We start from the raw sequence: 26779 nt of genomic DNA on the forward strand, positions 1-26779 counted from the left end.
AGCTTTAGGAACGTAATTTAATGGTTTTTAGCAAGGCAGAGGGAATGGGGGAGCCATGTTGGCCATGCTCAAGCCAGCTAGAGTTCCTTCATTCCCACGTTTTTGTTCTATTATTAGGTCACTAGGTATTGGGTAAGTGGGTATTGTTCTCTGGCTGCTTCCTGCTGACATTGGGGCGTCATTGTTAGGGGACCCAAGGAAGCTGGGTTGTTGGTCAAGGCTGTTTTACTTGTCGTACCATAGGGAAGTGCAGTCTGTGAGGCTGGACCAGGCTGTAGATTCCAAGGAAACAGCTGAGATGGAGCTGCCGTTGCTGGAACAGTCTTGTTGGTTTGGAATCTGGCAGGACAGACTAGAAACAGAGGTAAAGTTAAGGAGTTTAGGAGTGTACACTTGAAACTTTGGGTTCATGCCTTGGTAGTTGGGAAAAGGAGTCCCAAGCCCAGAGGAAGGTGGAGAGATCCCACCCTCAGGAATAGGCAACGGGCAGAGAAGTGTAGGCAGAAGGAGCTAACGGACCCTCTTGTGTTTGAGAGGGATGGAGGAGGAGGTCTTTGAGAGTTCTGGACAGGAATGCAGAGGATCTGGGGAACACTGAAGCAAAGGCATAAGTATGGAGGGATTGAGGGAGAACAGGTAGGAGTGTGAGTGACAAATTTTTGATAAGAGAAGTTTGGAAGCCAGGTGGTGGTGGCGCATGCCTTCAATCCCAGCACTCGGGAGGCAGAGGCAGGCAGATCTCTGTGAGTTCGAGGCCAGCCTGGTCTACAAGAGCTAGTTCCAGGACAGGAACCAAAAGCTACGGAGAAACCCTGTCTCGAAAAATCCAAAAAAAACCCCAAAAAACCAAAAAAAAACCCAAAAACTATATAAACTATATGCTCCAAATTACAGCATCCCATTTTAATTAATTAATTAATTTGTTTTGGTATTCAAGACAGGGTTTCTGTAGCTCTGGCTGTCCTGGAACTCAATTGTAGATCAGGCTGTCCTTGAGCTCAGAGATTTAGTTGCTTCTGTCTTTTGAGTGCTGGGATTAAAGGCATGTGCCAGTACTACCCTGGATATTCTATTTTTTTTTTTAAAAATTCATTTAAAATATTTGAAAATGTCTGTTATGACCCCCCCCCCATACCACACATGAGCTAAAAGGTAACATATAACTCCTCACGGTGGTCAGACTATTTCGCCTAGTTAACATGACAGTTCTTCATTTTAAAAAGAGTCAGCTATTGACTCTTGAAAGAAATACATATCCTCCAATAATACAGTTTTCCGTGTTATGCCCCACACTAAGGAGGACTATCTCCACCTACAGAACACCAACCGCGACTGAAGGGGGACACTGTGCCCTGTTGGCCAGTGAGAACCAGATCTTGTGCATCTTTCCTGAAGTCCAGAAAGAAATTATGCAACAAATTTTATTTAGCCCAGTCAGTCCCAACACAGCACAGAAAGCTTACAGAGGGTAGAAAGTGCATTAATAAAAGCCAGTCTTTACCCAAAGAAAACAGAAAATATATTATTGATTCAAAATATTTAACACTCGAATGATAAACTGCAATAACTTATTCTGGGTCCTACTGATGAGAGAAAGGAAAAGAAAAGAAGAAGGCTTTACGAAGATGTCCGTCTCTAGTTGAGCTCGGAAGTCAGTAGAGGTCACTAAGTCCGGCAGTCTTTCTTGCTTTTTGCATAAGTGCCCTCAGTTGGAATTGTTTACGGGACAGGAGGCGGACATGCTAGGAGGAGGAAAATGGTAACAGTTTAGAATGGCTTTGACCCAGGCATGAGGTCAGAGAGCATCTATCAATCCTAAATATAGTTAGCAACCTTTGGAACCCTTATCATATTACATGTATACATGGCTTTAAAAACTGCAGGATCTAGCTCAGGGGGCTTTGTTTGGCTTTGCAGTACTGGGATTGAATCCTCGGCACACAACAGGTTAAGTGCCCCACCCTGAAATATATTCCCAGCCCCCACCTACACCTTGAGACACCAAGATAATAGGAAAACATACAAGATTAAGCTTAATACAAGTCACCAAACTGTCTCTTGACTAAGAGAAAAGGAAGAGATGAGGAGAAATGGGGTTAACTCTCGTCAATGTCCAGAAAACAGCTTACTTCCCTTGCCTCTCTATTCACATCTTTTCTTATGGCATAGGCCCTGCCAGAAGACAGTGGTAAAGAGCCTTCTTTGTGATTTCTAGCTTACACACAGCCACTTACCAAAGTGCCCTGCCCAGCTTGCATGAACACTGAGCTGTCAGCAGGAGCCAGGTCAAAAATACAGAGTGGCTGGTTACTAAGCCCATATTCTCCATGACCCAACAGACAGCAACAAACAAAGCTTACTACATCTTTAGGTCTGTTCAGTATTAGCAAGCCAGAGATAACCTGCATTTAAAAGGATAGTCCACTTCCTTCTAGGACTATTTGATCTGAAAAAACTCATCTAAAATTATCCAATTCTAAGACATTACTGGATTAAAACAAAAACAAAACAGGGGTGGGTGATAATCTCACATTTAGGTGGTGTGACTGGGGAGGCAGAAGAAGGAAGTCTGGGGGGATGCTTATCCCAAGCTGCCCTGCCATGAACCTGCAGCAAAGCCCCGCGAGGAGGAAGAAAGCCTACCTTCAGGAACACATCCAGGTCTATCACTCCCCGCCTCAAGGCCTCTCCCAGGTAGAAGATAGTGTCTTCAATAGCATTTTCCTCTGCATACAGATTTAGAATCTGTTTATATAGTGGGGCTGTGGGGATGATAACTTCATCAATGTCATTATTTTCTGATTGGTTTTCCATTTTCTCCAGAGCAGAACTTAGTTCTTCATCCTTCTTTTTCAAAAGTTCTATGTTTTTATCAACCTCAGCCTGAAAACAGAACAGTCCACACGTAACTCACACTGATCTGTGCAGGATCACCTGCACCCCAACCTCAGACAGGGCTTTAAGCAGCCGAGCGAGTGCTTCCAAGAGCTCACTGGTAAGATGTGTGAGGGACCTGCCATCCCTGACATGAGCCCAGCTGTGAAAGGGACACACGGTGCTTTCCAAAAGGAAGTCCCTCCCACAGACAACCATCAAACAAGACTTTCCCACAGGAGGACTTCCCCGTCTGCGGACAAGATTCAACTCACAGGACTACAACACTTTCCGTAATATCGAGACGTGTGTGGTGGTTGCCGACTCTACCTTACGCTGGTGTCACATTCCTGAACTGAAATGGTTGGCTACTGCTATGCTCACTTTATACAAACACAAGAGAAAGGCTGGAGAGTGAAGGGTCACAGGCTGCACTGATGTGAAGCTCTCGAGGCCCCAGATGTCTCTGGATGATGACACCAGAGAAGCTGCAGAGATACGTGTGTGCATACACACATGTCTAAGCGTGCAGGTATTAAGGAGGCCAGGAATAGACGTCAGACTCTTTGGAGCTGGAGTTAACAGGTACTTGTGAGCAGCCTGATGTGGGTGCAGGGAAAGCAGTATGTGCTCTTAACCACGGAACCATCACTCCAGGCCCCTCAAAGATACTTTTAATAGTGACTCCAACAACATTTAGAAATACTATTCTCTTAGGTAGTGTGAGGCCTGCAGATCTTCACCATTTCTCCTGGAAAAAGGGCAATTTTCCCACTAGCACCCACTTTCCAGGAGAGCCGATGTGGCTGCTCTCGAGACCCAAGGTGCTCTAGTCTCTCCTTTCCTCGGTGTCCTCAGCCGATGACCTCCTGCCCCAGTCCCTGAGAACCGAGACTATAGGCACATGCTCCCACTCTGCTGAGAGAGCTACGCGTGTGTCTGGAGACCCCGCTGTTCACTCAAACTTCTACTTTACACCCACGGTGCACACATCCTCCTTTGCCTGGGCTATAATTAACCCCCAAATGGAAATCTCCGATGTATTACTTACTACTTCTTGATCTAAGCGGGTGACCATCTCTTCCAGTTTCTGGTGGCCCTTTTTCAGATCTTCCTCTGTTCGTTTCAAGGCATTGAGCTCTGCCTGGGCACCGTCCATCTCCTCTTTCATCCGCCATCTCAGTTTGTCACTGACTGCTGAGATGAGAGATGCTCGAATGGTGTCCTCACTGATTGTGCCGTCTCTGCTGGGACCTGAGGAGACAAGGCACAGACTCTGGACCCCAAGGCTAGCGTAGGCTTTCAGCATTCAGAAGTCAATTGTAACCGTATCCTTTTGCTAGAAACAGCTGCAACCAGCAATATGACAGTTTCCAGAGAGTTGTGGCCTTGAAACTGCTAAGTTTGAGACTACTGAGTTCTTGCCACTCAAGCCTGACAACCCTCGTTCAATTTCCGGGACCCACGGAAACAGCTGGATGAGTGGCCTCATCTGTTACTCCAGCACTCCTCTCTTGAGACAGGAGGCAGCAACAGGAGAGCTGGACAGAAGGTCACAGGCCAGCAGCAGAGCCAGGAGAGACCCTGCTTCAACATGCGGGAGGTGAGAAACACACATGCGTGCATACACCATCATTCAACATACATGGGACATGGGACACATTTCTTCTGCTAAACACATCAAAGAGCTGTATTTCTTAAGCGCCATTCACAGACTCATTTTTACTTAAAGGAGTTGAGAAGCAGTTCAGTGGTTAGGAGCAGCCATAATCAGGCAGCTGACAAAAGCCTGTTAACTGCAGTTACATGGGATGTGACGCCCTCTTCTGGACATTATGGGAACCAAAACACACACACACACACACCAAAATACTAATTTTAAAAAAGGACTTAACTATTCAGTCATCAGGACAGGATAAAGGCCAAATTGAAATCTCTGGTTCCTTACACTGTACTAATTTGTAAAGTATTTTTTAAACAAGGATGAGGGGCTGAAGAGATGGCTCAGTGGTTAAGAGCACTTACTAACTCTTGCAAAGGTTCCACTTTCAGATCCCTGAACACACATGGACACTTGCAACTGCCTGCACTCCAGTTTCAGGTACTCTACCCTCTGAGCTCCTGCATGCCCTTGGTACACAAAAACTCACACAAGAGCAAACATGCACGACATAAAAAGAGATACTTCCTACAAAAGTTTAGAATCTACCCGAGGGATGAGAAGACCATTGAAGACGGTTATCTTATTATGTGCCCATTTTGACAAAGCTACATTAGGAATAGGAGTTTAAAAGACCCTGGTTCTTTACAGATTAACGGTGGTGCATGCCTTTAATCCTAGTACTTGGGAGGCAGAGGCAGGTGGATCACTGAGGGTTTAAGGTCAGCCTGGTCTACAGAGAGTTCCAGGGGGGTGGTTACACAGAGAAATTCTGTCTCAAAAGTCCCAAATCTTAATAACCTATATGATACTTTATTATGCTTGTCAGACACAAAATGTCCTTGTCCCCGTGGTCAGGTGCCCAGATAATAACAATGACAGTGTGCCAAATTCCATCTATCTGTGTTGTAGGAATTATCTGGACTATCAAAAGTTAAGGGTCTTTTTGTACACAAACATACCAACAAATTTGGTTCAAGTTACCATATCTGGTCTAATGGATCATGTTACACTGATTTTAAATTTCCAACTTTTATGTTAAAGAACATACATTTAATTTTGGAATTTATATTGTTCTTATAAACTAGGTCAAGGAAGTCTCCATAAAAATCCATACAGAGGAAGCTGGAGAGATGGCTCAGAGGTTAAGAGCACTGGCTGCTCTTCCAGAGGACCTGAATTCAATTCCCAGCAACCACATGGTGCCTCATAACCATCTATAATGAGATCTGGTACCTCTTCTGACAGCACGTTGTATGCATAATAAACAAACAAACAAATAAATAAAATCCATACAGAAATACAAAAGGTCACAAGCAGCCCAATCCACCCTGAGCAGAAAGAACAGTGCTGGTGTTACAAACACAGCACAAAGCTGGAATAAAGTGGGCATACAGACCTGTGAAACAGAACAGAACAGTCAGAAATAACCCCAAGTGTCCACTACCATGTGATTTTACCAAAGAAGCGAGAACCATGAAAACCCAACATTACCGTGTAGAAGACTGAAATTAGGTACCTGTCTCTCACCTGTAAAAATCAACTAAACAGGAGCTCAACTGAAAATTCCAACGGCAAACAGTGGAAACACTTAAAGGCAAAGAACATGACTTTCTGAATCTGTCTTCAACAGCTCAGGAAACAGCAAGTGACAATGGGACTGCATCAAATTAAAAGGCCCTGCACAGCCGAGGGGACACCCACAGAACAGGAGAACGTCTCTGTCAACTCTAGCATCCATATGACCTTCAAAAATCAGACATCAAGACGGCTGCAGATGTAGCTATGATGGCTAATCTAAATGTATTTCTGTGCTGTGGGTGTCAATATCCACCTCGTGTGCAGGTGCTCGAGGGGTCCAGAAGAGGGCATCCTCTAGGGATTTAGCTGGAACTACAGGGGCTGTAAGACATCTGACATGGGTGCTGTGATCTGAATTCAGGATCTCTCCACGAGTAGCAAGTCCGCTGAGCCATTCATTACTCCTGCACCTGTGATGTCAATCTTGCCCGTCAGTTTGACAGGGTTTAGACTTACCATGGAAACAAAACTGAGGGAGACATGGTGGGAAGACATAAATGTGGGTGACACCTCTCCACGGGCAGGGGGCCCAGGATGACTAAAGAGTAGAAAGAGAGCCGAGCTGCCTGGCTGCAGATGCAGTGTGATCAGCTGTCCAACATTCTTGCAACCCTGGCTTCCTTGGCAAGCAGGCCTGTAGCCTCAAACCCCGAGTTAAATAACCCTTCAGTCCATTCTGTAGTCACTAGAAAAGTAACTAACGTGAGGGCTCAGATGGGAGAGCGCTTTCTCGGCATGTCCAAACCCTGGCTCGATCCCTGTTGTCTTGCAAACAGGCATGCTGCAACCCACAGGACACAAGGCAGGAGGGTCTGAAGTTCAAACAGTTCTCAAAAATAACACAAATGGTCAATAAATACATGAAAGCTGTTCAACATGTTTCCCCAACAGGGAAATGCAAATCAAAACCACACTAAGACTATCTCTTCTGAGTCCGATTAGTCATCATCACAACACAAGCAGCAAACGCTGTTGAGAACGTAAGGTAAAAAAAGACTATATAGCAGCAGCAAGTCCAAGACTCTTCCTAAGAGTGGACACAGGCCGGGCGGTGGTGGCACACACCTTTAATCCCAGCACTCGGGAGGCAGAGGCAGGCGGATCTCTGTGAGTTTGAGACCAGCCTGGTCTACAAGAGCTAGTTCCAGGACAGGCTTCAAAACCACAGAGAAACCCTGTCTCGAAAAAGCAAAAAAAAAAAAAGAAGAAGAGTGGACACAGGCTGAGGCAGCAATGTCCTGCCTGTAAAGGTCACAGTCCCTGTTAGGCTGCAGATGCTGGGATGAGACCAATCCTAACTTCTTGTCACACAGACTTTACTATAAAACACATCCAAGCTCTCTTGAAATCCAGCATGCTTTCATACAGGACAAGAATTCTAATTAAAATGTGAGAGATGGCAGCTGGATCTCGATGAGTTAGAGGCCAGCATGGTCTACATGGTGAGTTTCAGAACAGTCAGAGGTACAGTGAGACCCTGCCTCAAAAAACAACAACAAACAAAACAAACAACAACAACAAAAAAACCAATAAATAACCTGAAAACTGAAAGGCAAAATAGAAAATTCATGGGTTTCTGAAGTAGTAAAATGGGGCAGGAGAGCTCAGGGGCTGAGAGAAGTTATGCACTTATGAGAGATCTGGGTTCACGTCTCAGGATTGATATGGAGCTCACAGCCACCTGGACTTCCAGTGTGAGGTCATCCGTACCCTCACATACACAAATAAAAATAATCTTAAAAAAAAAAAACCCAAACCCAAAACTTCAGTTCAAAATTTAGTGAGGTCCTTACCACTGAAAGAAGAAAAAAGAACTGTTTGAAGCTTTAAACTATTTTTTAAAGTGCTTCAAGAGAAATCATATGTTCTACTTCAGTTTTCAGGACTGTAGACTTCTGCAATTCCAGACTAGCAAAAGAAAAGGTCTGGGTAGTGTTGGTACATGTCTTAACCGCAGCACTTGGAGGCAGAGGCAGGCGGATCTCTGTGAGTTTGAGGCCAGCCTGGTCTACAAAGTGAGTTCCAGGACAGTCAGAGCTGTTACACAAGAAACCTTGTCTCGAAAAACAAACAGGTCAAAGACTTTTATAATAATAATAACAACAACAACAATAAATTCTTAAAACTTTATGTCAGATGATATTCATCACCAAATTTAACTCTTAGGAAATAAGACACAATTTTCCTAGTGTTAGGAAACCAATACCCTCCCCGAGAAGATAATTCCTCAGATAATTAGGTTATATCTTTAAAGTGCTGTGGACACAATCCCCGACTTAAGGCCACTCAGTTCTCTAACAGTACTTAATGATCACTGTTGCTGTAAGCCAAAAGGCACCATTTTTAGACTAGTGAATCTATGATTAACCTATTAGAAAACAAGATAAACAGTAGTTTTTAATATGTCTGCATACCACATGCATGCAGTACCTGCAGAGGCCAGAAGAGGGTGTCAGATTTCCTGGACCTAGAGTTGCAGACAGCTGTCAACCACCACGTGTGTGCTGAGAATCAAATCTGGGTCCTTTAGAAAAGCGCTGTGTGCTCTTAACCACCGAATATCTCTGTGCCCCAACTTTTCTGATTTTTCACCCTTAACCCAAGCCCACAAAATTGTTTCTCAGCCCTGTCTCAGAAATGGAGTGTACGACCCCTGAGGTTGACTCCAGCCTCCCTTCACACTTGTGCACACGTATCTGCACACACACACCACATAGGTACATATATGTACATAAATGTAAGGAAAAAGGACAAATAATACCTAGGGACTGAAACTGACTGTGGATAGAAACTGCTGGATACAAAACCAAAGATACGGGAGAATACTACTTACTGTATGGTAACTATGGAGCCTGAGTTATCACAAATTATCTGCTCAGAAAGTGGATCAAACCATGAGGATTATTTCTTCTTATAATAATACAAAAAGTTGGTTTCTGAAGTAGGAGAAAACCTTCCAAACAACTACGTGCACAGAATTTTCATTTATAGTACTGAGTGCCAACCTGGGATTTGGCACAGGGCTTATGACAGCTTTTATAGGCAGAGAGAGCTTCAACATTGCTCCAGCTTTGCGCAGGCAACACAGTGTGGCTGCTGTGTGCTCATGGCGGAAACGGCATGTCATAGGCTACGGTACTTTTCCAAGTACGTACTGTTTTTGAATCTCAGATCAAATATACTTTTAAATGTATCATTTTCCATAACAGCCAATTTTGAGGATAAATGGAAAATTTCTAAGCCATAAAATTCTTCAAGGTTGATGTTATGAAATGAATTAACTACAAAAGTCTTTGATGGGCAAAAGGTAATTTACTAAGCCCAATAACCCAACATCCTGAGTTTAATCCCTGGAGTCAGTACAGATTCCCCAACACGTCCTCTGACCACCAAACTAGTGCTGAGGACAGACATACACAAACAAAAACATTTATAACCGAGATCAAAGGAATTACATTATCTAAGAAACAAGGCAACTAACTGTTCCCCTCCCATTCCTCTGTTGCTGCTTGAACCCAAAGAGTAGATTTAAAAAAATATTTTCACTTTAAATGTATGAGTGTTTGCCTGCATGTATTTCTGTGCACATCTTGTGTGACTGGTACTTGGGGCCAGGGCATTGGATCCCTTGGAAAAGCAGCCAGTATTCTTAACCACTGAGCCATCTCTTCCGTCCCAAATTTAGAAGTTTTGTTCTTTTTGATTTTGTTCTTTTAAACTTATAGATTGAATTAAAGATCTCCCAGCATTTTAATTTCTTATTCAAGTAATTTAAATTATATTGTTTAGGGCCAGACATAAGAACACAGGCCTTTAATGCCAGCACTTTGGGAAGCATAGGAAGGCAGAGCTCTATGAATTATATTGTTTAGGGCCAGACATAAGAACACAAGCCTTTAATGCCAGCACTTTTGGGAAGCATAGGAAGGCAGAGCTCTATGAGTTCAAGCCCAGCCGTCTACAAACTGAGTTCTGAGCCAGTGAATTATACAGGGAGATCCTGTCTCAAAAGTAACAAAAACAAAAGTTTACTGTATAAAGGGAAGTACATTACAGGAAAGACAATATCTTAATTTACCAAAGCTATGCTACTAGGCGATGACAATAGAAGCAGACGCTGTCTGGGTAGCAAAGGCACAGATATGAGCTCCTGATATCAGAGCTCATGACATCAAAAAACATAACAAATACCAGCCTCACGCCATCCTGTATTCATTCAAGCACTTAGCAAAATACACTTGGGTGAGCTGCCACACACCAGCTGTTTGAGGAGGTGGCAGCACAGATTGGGAAGAATGAGTTTGACAATAATACAAAGAAATAAGCAACGAACAAGTTCTTTGAGAACAGTAAGAGATAAGGTAACAGAAATGATGAGGGGCAGGATCCCACAAAGCCTTCTAAGCCCAAAACATTTACAGTGACTCATGAAATGAGGCTTTTAGCAGGAGTGACATCACCGACTCATGTTTGAGTAAGATCCTTCAGGCTGCTTCTGTCAGTATCAAATACAAAGGCTGCCGGTTTTCATACAGTAATTTAGACGAGATAATGGTGACTTGTACTGACTCTAGATATTTTGAAGGTAAGATGATTCTAGAGGAATCAAGGACGACTTGAGTTAGACTACGGAATAGGTATCAATGGAGATGGGTAAACTGTGTTCAACTTGAGTCATGCTGAGTGTAAATTAAGATGTCTGTTCACATCAAGTGGAGACAGCAAGAAGGCAGCTGCATATAAGACTGCAGAGGTCAGGAGAGAGGTACAGACTAGGCACAATTCAGCAACTGGGGGTACAGACAGGGCATTTAAAGCTGTACCACCAGAGTGAGGAGTCAAAGTACCAAGAACTAACTAGGGATTCCAACATTAAGTGGAGGACCCCGCAGACTGAGCACAAGTACCCGTGATACAGGAGGAAAAGAGCAAAGTGTGTCCGCTGGAAGAGCATCAAGCTGGCAGCAGCCCACTGTGTCAGACATCGAAGACAGACCAAGGAGGAGACGGCAGGCACCAGCCATTGGATTTAAACCCAGAAAGCTCACTATGACTCTGACAGAGCAGTTTTAAAAGAGGGAAGGCAAGAAGGGCTGAAGATAGCAAGGACAGACTGCAGTTTCAAGGATGCTTGCTGCACGGAGGAAATGGGGTGGTGCAAATCAGGAAGTGCAGCTGAAGCTTCAAGTTGTTTTAGGGTATTTTTTATGTGCCAAACAGCAGCAGACCACGAGGTAAGAAAGGAAATGCTGGAATGGTAACCCAGCGCAAGTTAGAAGACATAAGCTCCGGCAGAGAAGTCCTCAGGCCAAGCCGAGGTAGCCGAGTAACAGAAGGCGACTGCGTGACAACAGGGGGCACGCTGGGTGAGACAGACAGCACCGGTGAGCAACCCTTTCATGCAGGACTCGCTCGGGTGCTCTTACCTGTTTCCACACAGCCAGGACACAAAGCCCTACACTCTGCTAATGGTTCCTAACCTTACTTTGGGGGCTTTTCTTTAGGACTATTCCAGCTGTTACCTGCTGGAATAGTGAAGGTGACCTTCAGACCCGGCTCAACATGTGAGATTCACCAGTATGAATGTGGCAAACAGGAAAGTTAGTGAGCCATCAGCTATTCGTTTAGACTTCTAAATGGCAGAAGGCTCATTTATAGGATGTTAAATCACATTACAGGACACTGATCACTACAGACTTTCTTATATGGAAGAATATCCTAAAATTTTATACGTAAAAATGAAACACTTTTCACAGGAGACCTTGACTTATGTAAACAATGAAATGCTCACAATACTTACCAACAGTGGTCACCGGAGGCTGGGAAGGGTACTGGGAGCTTGTTGTGGCAGGGTATGGGCCGGCAGGTGGGTAAGGACAGCCAGGATAAGCACTACAGGAAAGAATACCAAACGTGAAGATGACCCAACACCTAGTGCTATGAGAACCCCACCGAGAAGGTGAAGTTGACATTGCTAATTAATGAAATTATAGTTTTAGAGATGAAGATGTTTATTCAAAGAACAGTATATGCAAATCCCACTACTGACACTGGGTTTAAAGTGAACTGTTAGGACAGCATGGCAGTGTGCACCTACAATCTGGGAAGAATATGAGGCCGGGGCTAGACAGTTGGCTCAGTGCTTAAGAGTGCTTGCTGCTCTTGCTGAGGACCCAGGCTTGGTTCCCAGCACCCACATGCTGGCTCATAGTTACCCATAACTCTAGCTCCAGGGGATTCAATACCCTCTTCTGACCTTTGTGGGTACCACACATTCATATGGTACACAGAGATTCATGCAAACAAATTGCTCATACACATTTAAAGAAAAAAAAAGTCAGGTGTGGTGTTAGTGGCTCATGCCTTTAATCCCATCACTAAGGAGGTAGAGGCAGGTGGATCTCTGTGAGTCTGAGATCAGCCTGGTCTACACAGGGAATTCCAGGACATCCAGGAGGACTGTCTCAAAACCAAAGAGAGGTCAGTGTGGGTTATGTAGTGAGACTCTACCTCAGAAACTGAAAAACAAAGAAGTTATCATACACAACAGCCTGAAGGTATGGCACACCTATAATCCCAGCCTTTCTGATGGGTTCCAGACCTGCTGGAGAAATGGCTCAGTTGTTCTTGTAGAAGAGCCAGGTTCAATTTCCAGCACCCACAGGGTTGCTTGCAACTGTCCGTAACTCCAGTTTCAGGGGATCCAAAACCCTCTTCTCACCTACCCTCTTCTCACCTCTTAGGGCACCAGGTATGCAAGTGACGCACAGACATACACATGAGAAAAACACTCATACACACAAAATAAATACATCTTAAAAAACGTGAGCTCATATATATATGTATGTATATATAAACCCAAGAAATAGCCAAGTGTTCTTGCTTGTCTCGGACTATATAAGGTTATCTTCACAGAGGCATTCCTAAGGAAAAGACCCCATTAGTAACAGAAGAGCAATTTTCCATTCTGATTTCTAGTCTACAGAGAATAACAGTATTAAAATTTTGTCCGAGGTTTACTGGTAACCTTCAAAGCCTTCAAACATTCAATCTGAAAGCAAGTCTTTACAAAATTTAAAAAACTTTTAAGTGGTGGCGCACGCCTTTGATCCCAGCATTTGGGAGGCAGAGGAAGGTGGATCTCTGTGAGTCAAGGCCAGCCTGGTCTATAAGAACGAGTTTCAGGACAGGGCCCAAAGCTACAGAGAAACCCTGTCCCCCACCACCAAAAAACAAAAAAACTTTTGTTTCTCGGTTGTTCTGTGTCACTCATGTATTCTAATAAATAGTCCTAAATTTAGATTCTGGAAAATCCAAAGTTTCTTTCTAATGATTTATTTTTATTTATCATACTTAATGAGTCAGGGTTTTGTTATGTATCCTTGGTTGGCCTGGAATTCATAAATACCATCTTGCCTCTGCCTCCGGAGTGCTGACGCCCAGCTATTTTTCTTTATGGGTGTACACATGTGGGTGCCAGGAGACAAAAGAGAGTGCTAGGTCCCTTGCAGCTGGCGCTCCCAGTTTGGGTACTGTGAACCAAACTCAGGTCACTCTGGAAAAGCAGGAATGCTCATACCCAAAAAGCCATTTCTCTAACCCCTTCTCAAAAAGGAAAGAACAAGTACTTCAAAGCCCCAAACCAATCAAAATCACTGTCATTGCCAACCCTAACCCCTTATTTATTTATTTTAAAAATAAAACAAATTTGCATTTCTATAGATAACCTAAAACTCTTTTGGAATTATATGCATAATATCTGCAATAAAATACGACCAACAAGCCATAAATGGCAGCCTGAACCTATAATTCCAAGGCTGAACCAGGATTATGAATCTACAGAGCCAGACTTATCTCAAAAATACCAATAAACCGTTCACTGAATTTCAACTAACCTTATTTAATTTCCCAGTTAGCATTATTTTGATTCCCAACATAATAGAATTTTCATTACCTGGGATTGGGAGGGTATCCAGATGGGTATGCGGAGATTCCACTCGGCATGCCTGGCATGTAGGAGGCTAAAAATAATTTTTAACATTTGAAAGTCATATGCACAGTCCTGAATATAAAGGCTGTAGAGTTTTACACATCACTGTCAAACCACAGCAAAATTCCACACCAAGAATCCAATCTCAGGCTCAAAACAAAATCAACACCTGTATTTCTTTAAGGAATAGTTCTTTAAGGAATAAATATTTTGAAGTCAATTAAGTCTCAAGTCATTAAACTGCGTGACAATACTCATGCAAACCCCAACAAGAAGTGACTGGCAGATAGGTCAATCTGGTCAGCTCTACCTCATATTCATCTGTAGTTTAGAAGGTCATGCTGGCCCCATTTGCTCTAAGACCTGCTCCTTAGGCGGTAACCTGCCTCTGCATCTAAGAAATCCTGGCACACTGAAGACCATATTGACTGATTTGCACAGTTGGTTTTGTTGGCTTGGTTGAGAACCCAAGACTCCAAATCACTGTAAGAAATCCTATAAAAACTTACATCCACACTCATCTAGACCGGTTAAAAAAAGCTTGGAAATACTATGGGAAAAAAAGTTAAAAGTCATTAGTCTTCAAGAGCTTTCATTCATTCAGACCCACTTGGTCAGTGGTACCAAAGGCTGGCTTGGCCTCGATGGAAAAGGACTTGCCTTCAGAGGCAATTGCACTCAAACATCCCTTATTCGATCCAATGGTGAATCAGCACTTAAGTCAACAAACAAGTGTTTTATTGCCTTCTATGTGATAGGAAGCAGGGTCTGACGAAGGGGAGATGGAGGAAGGTGGAGAGAGAAGAGAAGAGAAGAGAAGAGAAGAGAAGAGAAGAGAAGAGAAGAGAAGAGAAGAGAAGAGGATGATAAGAAGGGAAGGCACGAGACGAGAAGGAATAGTTGGGGCCACAGAGAGTCACAAGTGGCTGTGTTCTGTTAATTGTGCTGACAGGGAAAGCACAGAGTGCTATCTACGGGATCACCCAGGGAAGGAGCTAATCTAAACCTAAGAGGTAGAGGAAACAAAAGTGATCCCGTAGAGGAATGACAGATGAAGCTCGAAGAAAAAGAGACACGGAGCCTTCAAAGAATGACCTAGAGGACAGAATATCAGCAAGTGGGAGAAGTACGCTGGGCTGCTATCAACAACAGGCTTGGAAGCCTTTACCAGCCCAACAAATCAGGGTTCACAGCCTTCTTGTTAGAATGTTTCAGTAGATCGGTAATACTTTGCCTAAGTATAATGAAGGATGAGATTCAGTATTTCATTAAAAAACAAAAAAAGTCCCCCAAATGTCACAATTCCATTCCACACACAGACACTTTTCAAGTAGGATCTCGGAGAAAAGGCGAGTCCACTGTTAAGTATCAGCAACACACATGGTCAGTATCATTCACTTCCATGCTACTTTCTCCAATGTGCAAACCAGTATCTCAGAGTAGTAATATTTCTTTTCTTATCTTAAAAACTAGTTACCGAAGGGCCTGGAGAGATGGTTCCATGGTTAAGAAGCAACACACACACACACACACACACACACACACACACACACACACACACACACACACCATTTGAGGGGCTAGAGAAATGCTGAGGTTAAAAGCAAGTACTGCTCTTGCAGAGGACCTGAGTCCTAGTCTTAGTACCCACACCAGACAGCTTACAAATGACTGCAACTCCAGGTACAGGGGATCTGCTGCCTCTGGCCTTCTGAGGCACCTGCCCTCATATGCACACACCCACATAAACACACTCACATGCAGTTAAAATAAATCTTTTTTAAAAACTGAGGTTTGGATATAATGATGGCTTTAAATTTATGTGTCTGAGTGTCTTGCCTGCAATTACTTAGATGCTCCATATGCGTGTTTGGTGCCCGAGGGTTCAGAAGAGGGAAAGGATTCCCTAGAAGTAGAATTAATGATAGTTGTAAACTTCCATATGGGCCCTCTGCAAGAGCAACAGGTGTTCTTAACTGCTGGGTTGTCTCTCCAGTCCCATGATGCTGACTTTTTACAGACTCAGTGTCTCACTATGCTGCCCAGACAGGCCCTGAACCCCTAGGCTCACACAATCTCTTGGCAAAACTTCCAAAATCTTTGGAACTACAGGCACACACTATTGTACTTGATTTTAATAATGTCTTGTAGCATGACTCATCATTCAAAAATTACCCCGAAGAGATAAAAAATTTTCTGAGCAGTGATTTCTCAACTATTAACTATTTATTCAAATATGTATCAAAGCCTCTTGGCTATTACTTAGGATACGTATGGGAGCAATCCAGACCTTTGTTCACAGCCATCCTGATGATAAGATGGCTGCTACCTAAATGTCTAAAATGCTATTAAAACTGGAGGAGATGGCAGTACAGTGCTTGACTTAAACTAGCTTTTCAGTGCCTGAGGAGACAGTGAGTGCAAAACTGGACTGCAACATTGACCAGTGCGGTTTCTTTCCGGAACACTCTATTTCCAAAGCCAATGTGAAACTGAAAGAAATAAAGAAATGTTCCCTTTGTCTAAGTGGTAACAAAGTGATCTGAGCAAATAAATGAGGGCATCAGACTAGGAAATATCTAGTGCTTTAAACGTAAAACCCTCAGTCAACAGGACTTCACTAAGACAAATCACTAACATCCTTACTACAGGAAGCACTAGTCCTAAAGTCAAGTTTACTCTGGGAGGAAGGGGAGGGAGAGGAGAGGAGTCACTTCTTTTACCTTCCCATTCTGCCCATGGATCAAGATACTCCAGGAAAAACAGATTAAAAACAAGAGAATGAATGACTTTAGGTAGAAAGAAATAAAGTTCACATAAATGGTCATCAAAGAGAAGTTTGTCAGAATCACAACTTAAAACACAATAAAAACAGTACAAAACAAAAATGTCAAAACAAGCTAAGTACAACCAACTCTTAATTACCCAGGATGATTGTGAAGTAGCAGCAAGAGTCGTTTACATAAACAGAACAGGGACAGAGCAGAGCTGTCCCAGGAGTGGACCAATACTGTGCCCGTGCCCTCATCCCTCCAACAAGGTAGTCACAAATTGGCTGTACCGTAGAGAAGCACCACAGAGCTAGATGTCCAATTGTGTATACCCAGAACAGCTCAAGGGATGAGCTAGTTGACTGCAATTAATTCTCTACCACACTGACCTTGGAGTCTCAGAGAGACCTCAGGCTAACTTTCAAATTACACCTGCTTTCCAGGTGGTCAAGTAAGGCTTTTCCATAGCATGCATAATTTAAAACTTCTAGCTCCATTTGGCATCTTCTCTTCCACTCTGGAATCCAGAACATTCACACTCGACTACCCACAGATGGAAGCCCCAATACCAGTCTTTGGTAGGAACCTGTATATGTGGACACGGGGCCTCAGGACATCTCCCCAAACTCCACTAACAAGACAAGCTAAAAAGCAAAGTAACATTATTTCTAAGAGTTTTACAAGGCTTCTCTTCGTTTCTGCAAACTTTAATATCAGATCACAATCACACTTACTATTTGGTGGCCCTGTTGCGGTGTATGGCGGGTAGGATGCAGAAACAGTGGGTCGGGAGAACACTGGGGGCTCCTCTCCAAATATCACAATCATGATCTGAATAAGCTCCAGCAACTCTGACCGTGGCTAAAAAGAGGTGAAACAGGAAATCAAGTCAGCCATAATTATTTCTCAGTAAAATAGAAGAGTTTGGCTTTTTTTTGTTGTTGTTATTACTAAAGTCTGAACTCAGTATGACACTCTTGGCTTTTTATTATTCGACGTGTGTGCACAAGCACATACACCAACCAGTGTGCACGGAGGTTGGAAGACAACTCGCAGTTAATTCTCTCCTTCCACCTTGACTTGAGTTTAGGGGTCAAACTCATGTCACCAGGCTGTGTGGCCTGTGACTCACGAAGTCATGTGGCCGGCCCCAGCTATTTTCCTGACCACGTCGATGTTCACAGCAGACAATGGGTTACATGAGCATGGGAACACGGATGTATCTTTTTACCCACAGTTCTCCTTTTGGTGTAGTAATCACTGTGAAAAAGTGCAGAGCAGGCACAAGCCTTCCAGAAACAGCAACCAGTGAGGACCACCTCAACAGAAGGGACGGGGCCAGCTCAAGGCCAGGCTCTCACAAGCTCACTCTATCTCTAAGTTCTCCCTTTCAAGAGGTCAGAGGGCAAAGCAGCGTTGCTTTTTCCCGCCCATCTTCCACTTCTAGCTTGTGAGTGCACCCATGTATCCACCCCACTGCCACCACCACTTGGAGCCCAGTGTCTGAGGTTTGGCTTTCTAACGCAGACTGAAAACCACTGGATCTCCATGTCCTCTCCAGGCCGTCAGCACAGACTGGGACTGCTGAGGAGCTAGTGGGCTCTCAGCCTCTCTAATGTATAGACTGCCACTGTTGGTTTACCCAACACTATCACATAAACCAACCTCGTAAGTCTTCTTTGTAGGGCCGGAGAGGTGGCTCAGCAGTGAAGAACACCGGCGCAGAGAACCTGGGTTCAGTTCCCAGCACCCACATGTTAGCTCACAACTGCCTGCCAACACCAGATCCAGGGGATCTGATACCCTCTTCTGGTTTCCACAGGGGCCAGGCATACATGTGGTTCATACACACATACAAACAAAACATTCATACACAAAAAATAAAAATAAATAAATCTTAAAAAATAAAAAAAGCTGGGCTGGAGAAATGGCTCAGCGGTTAAAAGCATTGCCTACTCTTCCAAAGGTCCTGAGTTCAATTCCCAGCAACCACATGGTGGCTCACAAACATCTGGAATGGGGTCTGGTGCCCTCTTCTGGCCTGCAGACATACACGCAGACAGAATACTGTATACATAATAAATAAAAAATATTAAAAATAAAATAAAACAAAGGCTTCCTTTGTAGCATACTCACTGTACTGGTCCTGTTCCTCGAGAGAACACCAATACAATCCAGGCCTAGCTTATCTGTAGTGCAATGCTGCCCTGCCAGTTACACTATCAGCAGAAACAAGATATTATCCTGGACAGATCCCATCAGTGTAGCTATTTTTATAAAATATATTCTACTTCTGAATCTTGTCTGTTTTTGTAAGTTTAATTCAAGTAAATAAAATGATGAGTAAGCATTATAGATTCTGTTACGGAACTTTTCCACCTGGTTAGTATTGTAGCTTACGTCTGCATCTTAGTACTTAGGAAATTGAGGCAGCATGGATCTTTACATATTTGAGGTCAGTCTGGATGACACTCTAATAAACCAACCAGCCAACCAACAAAAGCCACCAACACCAAAAACTAAACGAAGGAATAAATGAGTCTTTTCTAACTGCCTCAGTTCAGTGACTGGTCCACTGTCTGAATTTACTTACTGTCCTTGGAATCTTCCCAAAGTGTAAACTGCAGACAGATGCCAGTGAGCAGAACACACATGCAATCAGTCAAGGAACCACAGGATACGTACGTGTTTCCAGTCATGCAGATACGGCAGGTAGATTTTCCCATTTGCATCCACATGCTTTCCTGTTTTAATAGTCATTGAACTAGTAGGCTTCACAAAACAGATAGGGGGATTATAAGGGTATGTGTCCAGCAGCCACAGGCATATTGGAATATTATACGTATTACCTGCGAGAAAAGAAGAAATCTCAATTACTCTACTTTTACTAGTTCCCAGGAGTATAATATATGAAGTTGAGAGCAACAAACATCACCACTACTGCCCGCAAAAGCATTATTTCTATTTTAAAATTTAAGCTGTTTCTTGGAGTTTTGGTTTGTAAGCCACACCTGAGGGGTAAAAGTGCTGACTGCTTGCTACTGGAGAAATTCTTCTGACTCAACCTAACACTTGCTGCTTGACTCTTGTCATTCCAGCTAAAGGCCTTGCTGGGAAAGGGAAGGGAGGGCAGTGACACACCACTCCCTTCCAAAGCCAGCCTCTACCCTCCAACGGCAGCAGGCGCCTTGCTGAGTCTTCCACCAGACCCATGCTTGTGGCGGCTTTGGTGGTAATTACTCAGACTCCGTGCCGTTACCCTCTCCTCTTTTTATGAAATAGAAACCTGACTACCGTAGTTCAATACTGGATCTCAAAAGATGCAACATACCACATTAAACATAAACCAGCCTTTAACTTTCTATTTATTTATTTATTTATTTATTTATTTATTTATTTATTTATTTATTTATTATGTATACAATATTCTGTCTGTATGTCTGCAGGCCAGAAGAGGGCACCAGACCTCATTACAGATGGTTGTGAGCCATCACGTGGTTGCTGGGAATTGAACTCAGGACCTTTGGAAGAGCAGGCAATGCTCTTAACCACTGAGCCATCTCTCCAGCCCCCATGGGTTTCACTTTCACCTTTACAAGCCCAACAGAAGAAATACGTAAGCATGTTTCACCTAAAGAAATCAGATGCTAGTGGAGCTTCCAAGTTTTTTCTCAGCCCCCAAACACATCTACGATGTGTAACTGTAATACACAAAGCCTTAGGTTTATTACCAACAGTTAGAATTCCCTTTTTGGAGAAGGGGGTAGGGGGGAAGGAATCCCTACAATAACTTGGACGTGTATGCTGACTCATGAAGAATGGCTGAGGGAAAAAGCAGGCTTCCCTTAGATAAAATCGATTTTCATACACTTCCACAACCTGCATTCCCACCAGAGCTCATTCCCCCATGCAATGCTGAAGGTAGTAATTAGGCTTACATTCGTCACAGATGCTCTCAGTTAATCTGGGACTATGTCAGGCACAAATGACTGACAGTGATCTTCCTATGTGCCCTTCTTCTTCCTTTGAACCTCACTGTACTGCAATCACAGACTGCTGTGTAATATCCCCCAAGGTCAATGCTTGTTCCCCAGATGATGGCAATATTCTGGTGCCTAGGTTACAGAATTAGGTCACTAGGGCAGGGCCTCTGAAGGTGGTCCTGGCCCTGGCCCCAGCCCCTCTCTCTGGGGACATTTATGTCCTAGCTAGCCATAAGGAATAGTTATCAAACACAACTGTCCCGAAGCAGAATGGGCTCTTAAACTAAATGCTCACTTGTCACTTATACTCAGCAGGGAATCGACTGGTTGAGAGAGACAAGTGATCCAAAGCCATCATTATCGATAGCATAGCCGTAAGTAACAGGTGCCTTTGACTGTTTGCTTAGTGCACACCAGGCTACGTGCCAAGCCTTACATGTATCGCTTCCATGAACTGTCAGTGCCTAAGTTAGGTACTATTCCCGAACGCTGTGGGTGCCCAAGGTCACAAAATTCAGACTGCACAGCAGGAAGACAAATCTAACTGTGTCCCTATTTTAAATTAAAGCACCACTTCACCACAGTCCAGCCTCCCACAGTCAGAAAGGTGTGAATGGTGAGAGGCTGAAACAGCAGACACCTAAGACCCCTCTACAGTGCTGATCCCACGAAACAGCAAATCCCATCCACTGTGAGGCACCTCTTTGCTGCTACCTGATAGAAAAGTTAAGACAAAGCAAAACTGTGAGGTGCTGCTGCTAAATAAAGGGGAGTCAGAACTGGAGTTAAAAGGCTCTTTTGTCAAGAAGGCCGTAACTCCTTGGCAGCATGTTCTTGTCAGCAGATACATAAATATCATTTACCTCTATAACGCACAGGGATCGTTCCAGTGAGGTTCACCAGCTCCCTGGAGCTACCATCATTAAAAACTGAAAGGAAAAAACAAAATTTAATCATGAGCATTTTTGTACAGATCACCATGTAAGTTACTCTTTCAGAAACACCAGTGAACTAGGAAATGAGGTTAACTTGTCAGTGTTCAGTAATAAGACTCCTTTGTTGACTTGGCTTAAAAAGCTTTGGGTTTCCTGTAAAAACGGATCTGAGTGGGGCATTCCCAAATACAAGTTTTGGATCTCCAACTAAGACAATTCCAAGCCAATTTAAAAAATCACTCTAAGAGTCAGGCAGTAATGGGACACGCCTTTTAATCCCAGCACTTGGGGGGCAGAGGCAGGTAGATCTCTGTTAGTTTGAGGCCAGTCTGTTGTACAGAGGGAGTTCCAGGACAGCCAGGGCAGCACAGACTAACCCTGTCTTGAAAAACCCAAAACAAATAAAAAACCCATAACATTCTGAAATTACTGGACTGTAGGCCTGAGATGGATGCCTATGATTATGCCAAAATTATATTCCCAATAAGTTGTTTTTTTAAACAATTTTAAGAATAAATATATCAGTAAATAATAAAAATCATCAAGACTGAGTATAGTTTAAATGAAGCACTTGTCTAGAATCAAGACCCCGGACTTGATCCCTAGTGATGCTAAAAAGGAGGAAGAAGTCACTGCCAAGTGATGCCATATGAAAAGCTAACCATCATTTCATTTTAGAAGCCCCCACTCGCTGTGGCCAAGTTGGAAGAGTGCTTATGTGCTTTAAGCCTTGGATTTATCGCCAGCACTGCATAAACTGGGCACGGTGGTACATGCCTATGGTCCTAGAGCTTGAAAGGTGAAGACAAGAGAATCAGAAGTTCAAGACCACCCTCACTTACACAGAAATCCTGTTATTCTCAATCTCAAGGTGGAATCAAACTACAGTACTGAAAACAGAGGCACTTCCACAGTTAAGTACAGACATCTTTCAAAATGCATTTATGTTTACATTATGTGTGTTTTGGAGGATAGAAGAGGGCACCACATCCCCTGGAACTGGAGTTACAAACTGTTGTGACTACCATGCAAATGCTGGGAATTAGACATGGGTCCTCTGGAAAAGTAATATGTGCTCCTAACTGCCGAGCCATCTCTCCAACTTACTTACCATGTCTGCCTGTCTCTCTCTTTCATTTGTTTTTGAGACAGGGTTTCACTAAGTAGTCCTGGCTGGCCTGGAACTCACTCTGTAGACCAGGCTAGACTTGAATTCTGAGATCTGCCTGCCTCACTAGTGCTGGGATTAAGGGTGTGGGCCACCACGGCCTGGCTCTCTTTTTTCTTAAGACAAACAAATAAGTAAACAAACCCATATTTTAGGTGAATGAATATTTTGCTGACAAAATGTACTATGTATATGCTTGGAGTCCATAAAGGCCAGAAAAGAGTGGCAGATCCCTTGGAACTGGAGTTATAGACAGTTGTAAGCTGCCGAGTTGGTGCCGACAATGAAAATGAACCTCAATGCCTTTTCTATCTTTTGCATAATTTGTGCTGCACGAACTGCTTCATTTTTAATGATTGTTTGGAACAAACACTGTAACACAGGACAAAGGCTGTACTACGGATTTGTAGGACACAAGGTCCACATTGTTAAACATACAGGCTTTTCTTTAACAGAAGAAAGTAGCAATGTTTACATGGAAAGCCGGAGGAGATACTGTTTGATACCCTGATGATCTTTTGTTAGTCTGTGGAGCCAGTTCTCACCCAAATTCCCCCAGAATTCTGAGATAGTTTCTCAGTCACTAGAACCCAACCACATGAGAGGTCCCATGCACTTTACGCGAGTTTGCTATTATGCTTATTACAAACCCTTTCTCCCCAGGCCCTTGTCCTGAGCATTATTTCTCAGTAAATAGACCCGTTCTTGCTGAAGAGGTCTCAGGTGCTCTGCAAGGGAGTTTAGATGTAGTCATGCCTGAAGCTTTGTTGGGATAATTATCACGAAGAAACTTTTTTCCAAAGTTTCACTGTATTTAAGTATGTAAAAATTAAACTGCCTGGCATCAGACTCCAGAAGTGTGAACCATCCTGGCTAAGCTGTGCTGAGCCAAATTTCATTTTTGCCTCTCCACAGAACATTTTGCTGCCAGTTGTGAAGCTTGTAGGGACCCCCACATGGATTCAATATGAAACACCCTTCAAAGGTTCTTGTGTTGAGGTCTCGGTTGCCTACTGATGGGCCCCAGAGAAGTGACCAGACCATGGGAAGCACAGCCTCAGCGGTGAATCAATCACCAAAGTGTTCACAGTGATGGCATTATTAAAGTGGGTAGACCAAGCTGGAGCATCTCTCATCCCGGACCTCTCTCTTCCTTCAGCTTTCCTCAACCATATCCTTCTGCCACGACGCTTTCCCCACCTCAGGCCCACAACAATGGAGTCAAGAGATCACTGACTGCAGTCCGAGACTGAACCACAGCCTCTCCAGCCAGTTGGTGGATTTTCCCAGATAATCTCTCAGTGAGAAAAGCTGACACGTGCTCTAACAAACAAGGCGAGCACACACAGCTACACTGGCGACACCAGCTATTCTGCTGACAACTGTCTAACTTTGTGCATCTTAGAGTTACAATACGTTCTTGAAAGCACCTGGGACACTGAGGCAGGAGGATCACTATGAATTCAATGACAGCCTGAGCCATGTAGTAAGTTCCAGGACATCTTAGGCTAGAATTAGACCTAATCTTAAAAATCAAACAAAACAAAAATATTCCTATGTTGAAACACTACATTTAAATTTACAGTGTTGTTTACTCTAAAAGTATTTTGATAATAGCTTAGGCTGGGTTTAGCCATATAAGATCTGAGTGATGGTGTTAGACTCTATCAGTTTTGATTAACAGTTAGTTTCAGCATGCAGTAAAAGCCACACACCTTTAATCCCAGCTCTTAGGAGGCAGAGGCAGGTTGATCTCTTGAGTTGAGTCCAGAGCCTGGCCTACTGGAGCCACTTTGGCATTAATTTAGCATTATGTGGGCAGAAATAAGGCAGACCCTCTGTTACCCCCCACCTCTCCACAGACCCACTGTTTTCAAGCCCTGCAGTGAATGCAGTTTACAAAGTCTCAGCGACAAAACCCAGTTTTCTGCCTCCAGAGAGCCAAGGACCTCATAGTGGACAGGAGGCAACATGGTTTCCTCTCAGCCCTGGCACCCTCGTGTGTTCAAAGTGGGACTAATGGGACTGTAGAAGCTTTCCGTGAGGACAGAAAAGCCTGCTGCACTTAAAAATAAACAAAACCAAAACCAAAAGTTTGCAGGTTTATAAAACATAAGGGACAGTTAGTCCCAAGTTGTCTTGAGCTGTGCTCCTGAGAAGAGAGGTGCTGTGGGGAAGGGGGTGCTGAGCATCAGAAACTAAGATTCTGGCAATCCCTGCAAGGCACACCACCTCTCAGCTTCACCACAGGCTGCACTTTGGCGCACTGATGAGCCTAAGACATCTTGCTACAGTGAAACCGAGTTTTAAAAACTGAGAGGCGAGGGGAGACAGACACAGAGACAGGCAGACTGACTGACTTCATTTAATGCCCAGGCTGGCCTGGATTCCTAGGCTCAAGTCGTCCTCAGATTCCAGCTTCTTGAGTAGCTGAGATCATAGGCTCATGCTTCCTGGATACATGTAATGTTGTTTAATCTGTAACTGGTAAAACTTAACCACAGAATTCTGCTCTTAGCAACCGTCTTCACAACTCTGGTAAGAGGCCTGGCAAGATGACTCCCTGGGCAGAGCACAGTTGCAGAGCCTGCTGACCCAAGTATAATCCCCGTAACTGACACGGTGAAAGGAGAACAGACTCCTCTAGGTTGCTGTATGACCTACACGTTTGCTGTAGCATGCTTCTTTAAATATTTTGGGAAAAAAAACTTTAGAAAATGATAAACTAAATTATCTTTAAGTTTTCCTCCTATGGGCTGGAGGTATGCATGCTCATAGAAGACTTTAGGTGTGATCTCCAGCACAGAAAAACAAATATCTCCCAAGCCTAAACTTGCGTAGTATTGTGTCAAGGTAACGCTTTTTAAGACTTAAAAGCACTCGCTTTTTTTTCAGACATATACTCTCCTGTGTCCTGACACCTTTATTAGGCATAAGTTCAACCCTTCAGCTGGAAACCCAACAAACTGAAAAGGAAGACAAGAAAATTGTAGCTAAGAACACAAGGAACAAACTCAAACACAGTGATGGATATTCTCGACCCATTAACTTACCATACGAATCCAATACAGGTTTGAGATCTTTGTACATAGCGATGACATTGACAGTCTGACGGACAGTTAGATCTCTGTATTTGTACTAAAAAGAAAAAAGGACAAAGTTTACTCAAAACCAATGTACATCACTTTATTGACCGATTTGCTTTCTTTTTTCAAACAGAGTTCCGTGTAGCTCTGGCTGTTCTGGAACTCACAGAGATCCGCCTGCCTCTGCCTCCAAGTGCTGGGCGGTGCGTGTGCCACCACGCCAGGCTGGATTTCCTGAAAATGTTATTTCCCTTGTTGCAGTCTTCTTGGATCTCCGAGTCATCATTAACACTAAAGTCCGAGGGCCCAGGCTCTCTTCTCTTTACTGCCACCTGCGTGAACTCTTAGCGGAGCTGCTCGCTACTACTTTAGCACTTAATCAGGTTCAAAGGCCCCATCTAAAGGGCTCAGTGGTTACGAGCAGGTAAGAGCACTAGCTATTCTTCCAGAGGACCCAGGACGGATTCCCAGCATCCACATGGCAGTTCACAACACCGTGTAACTCCAGAACCAAGGGAGCCAATGCCCTCTTCTGGCTTCTGCAGGCAGTAGACACGCACAAGGTGCATGGACATCCATGCAGGCATTAAAAAAAAAGTTACCGCAGGTCGGTGGTGGTGCATGCCTTTAATCCCAACACTCGGGAGGCAGAGGCAGGAGAATCTCTGTGAATTTGAGACCAGCCTGGTCTACAAGAGCTAGTTCTAAGACACACTCCAAAGTTACAGAGA

At 43.7% G+C, this 26779-nt stretch overlaps 1 protein-coding gene across 2 annotated transcripts in view; it reads right to left on the bottom strand.

The window, feature by feature from the left end:
* Positions 1 to 1403: 1403 nt before the first annotated feature.
* Positions 1404 to 26779, bottom strand: part of Tsg101 (tumor susceptibility 101) — a 30477-nt gene continuing 5101 nt past the window's right edge. Inside the window, exons 2-10 of one of the 2 annotated variants that reach the window (XM_075952447.1) lie at positions 26016 to 26100; positions 21723 to 21788; positions 19562 to 19725; positions 17611 to 17737; positions 14070 to 14136; positions 11916 to 12007; positions 3926 to 4128; positions 2644 to 2883; positions 1404 to 1742 (exon numbers count right to left, since the gene is read on the bottom strand). In XM_075952447.1, coding sequence (XP_075808562.1) covers positions 1653 to 1742; positions 2644 to 2883; positions 3926 to 4128; positions 11916 to 12007; positions 14070 to 14136; positions 17611 to 17737; positions 19562 to 19725; positions 21723 to 21788; positions 26016 to 26100 — 1134 coding nt within the window. In that variant the 3' untranslated portion in view covers positions 1404 to 1652. The remainder of the gene's footprint in view (positions 1743 to 2643; positions 2884 to 3925; positions 4129 to 11915; positions 12008 to 14069; positions 14137 to 17610; positions 17738 to 19561; positions 19726 to 21722; positions 21789 to 26015; positions 26101 to 26779) is intronic. The other variant, XM_075952448.1, reaches the window with a different exon arrangement.

The sequence above is a fragment of the Microtus pennsylvanicus genome, chromosome 18 (assembly GCF_037038515.1).
Source record: "Microtus pennsylvanicus isolate mMicPen1 chromosome 18, mMicPen1.hap1, whole genome shotgun sequence".
Taxonomy (NCBI): domain Eukaryota; kingdom Metazoa; phylum Chordata; class Mammalia; order Rodentia; family Cricetidae; genus Microtus; species Microtus pennsylvanicus.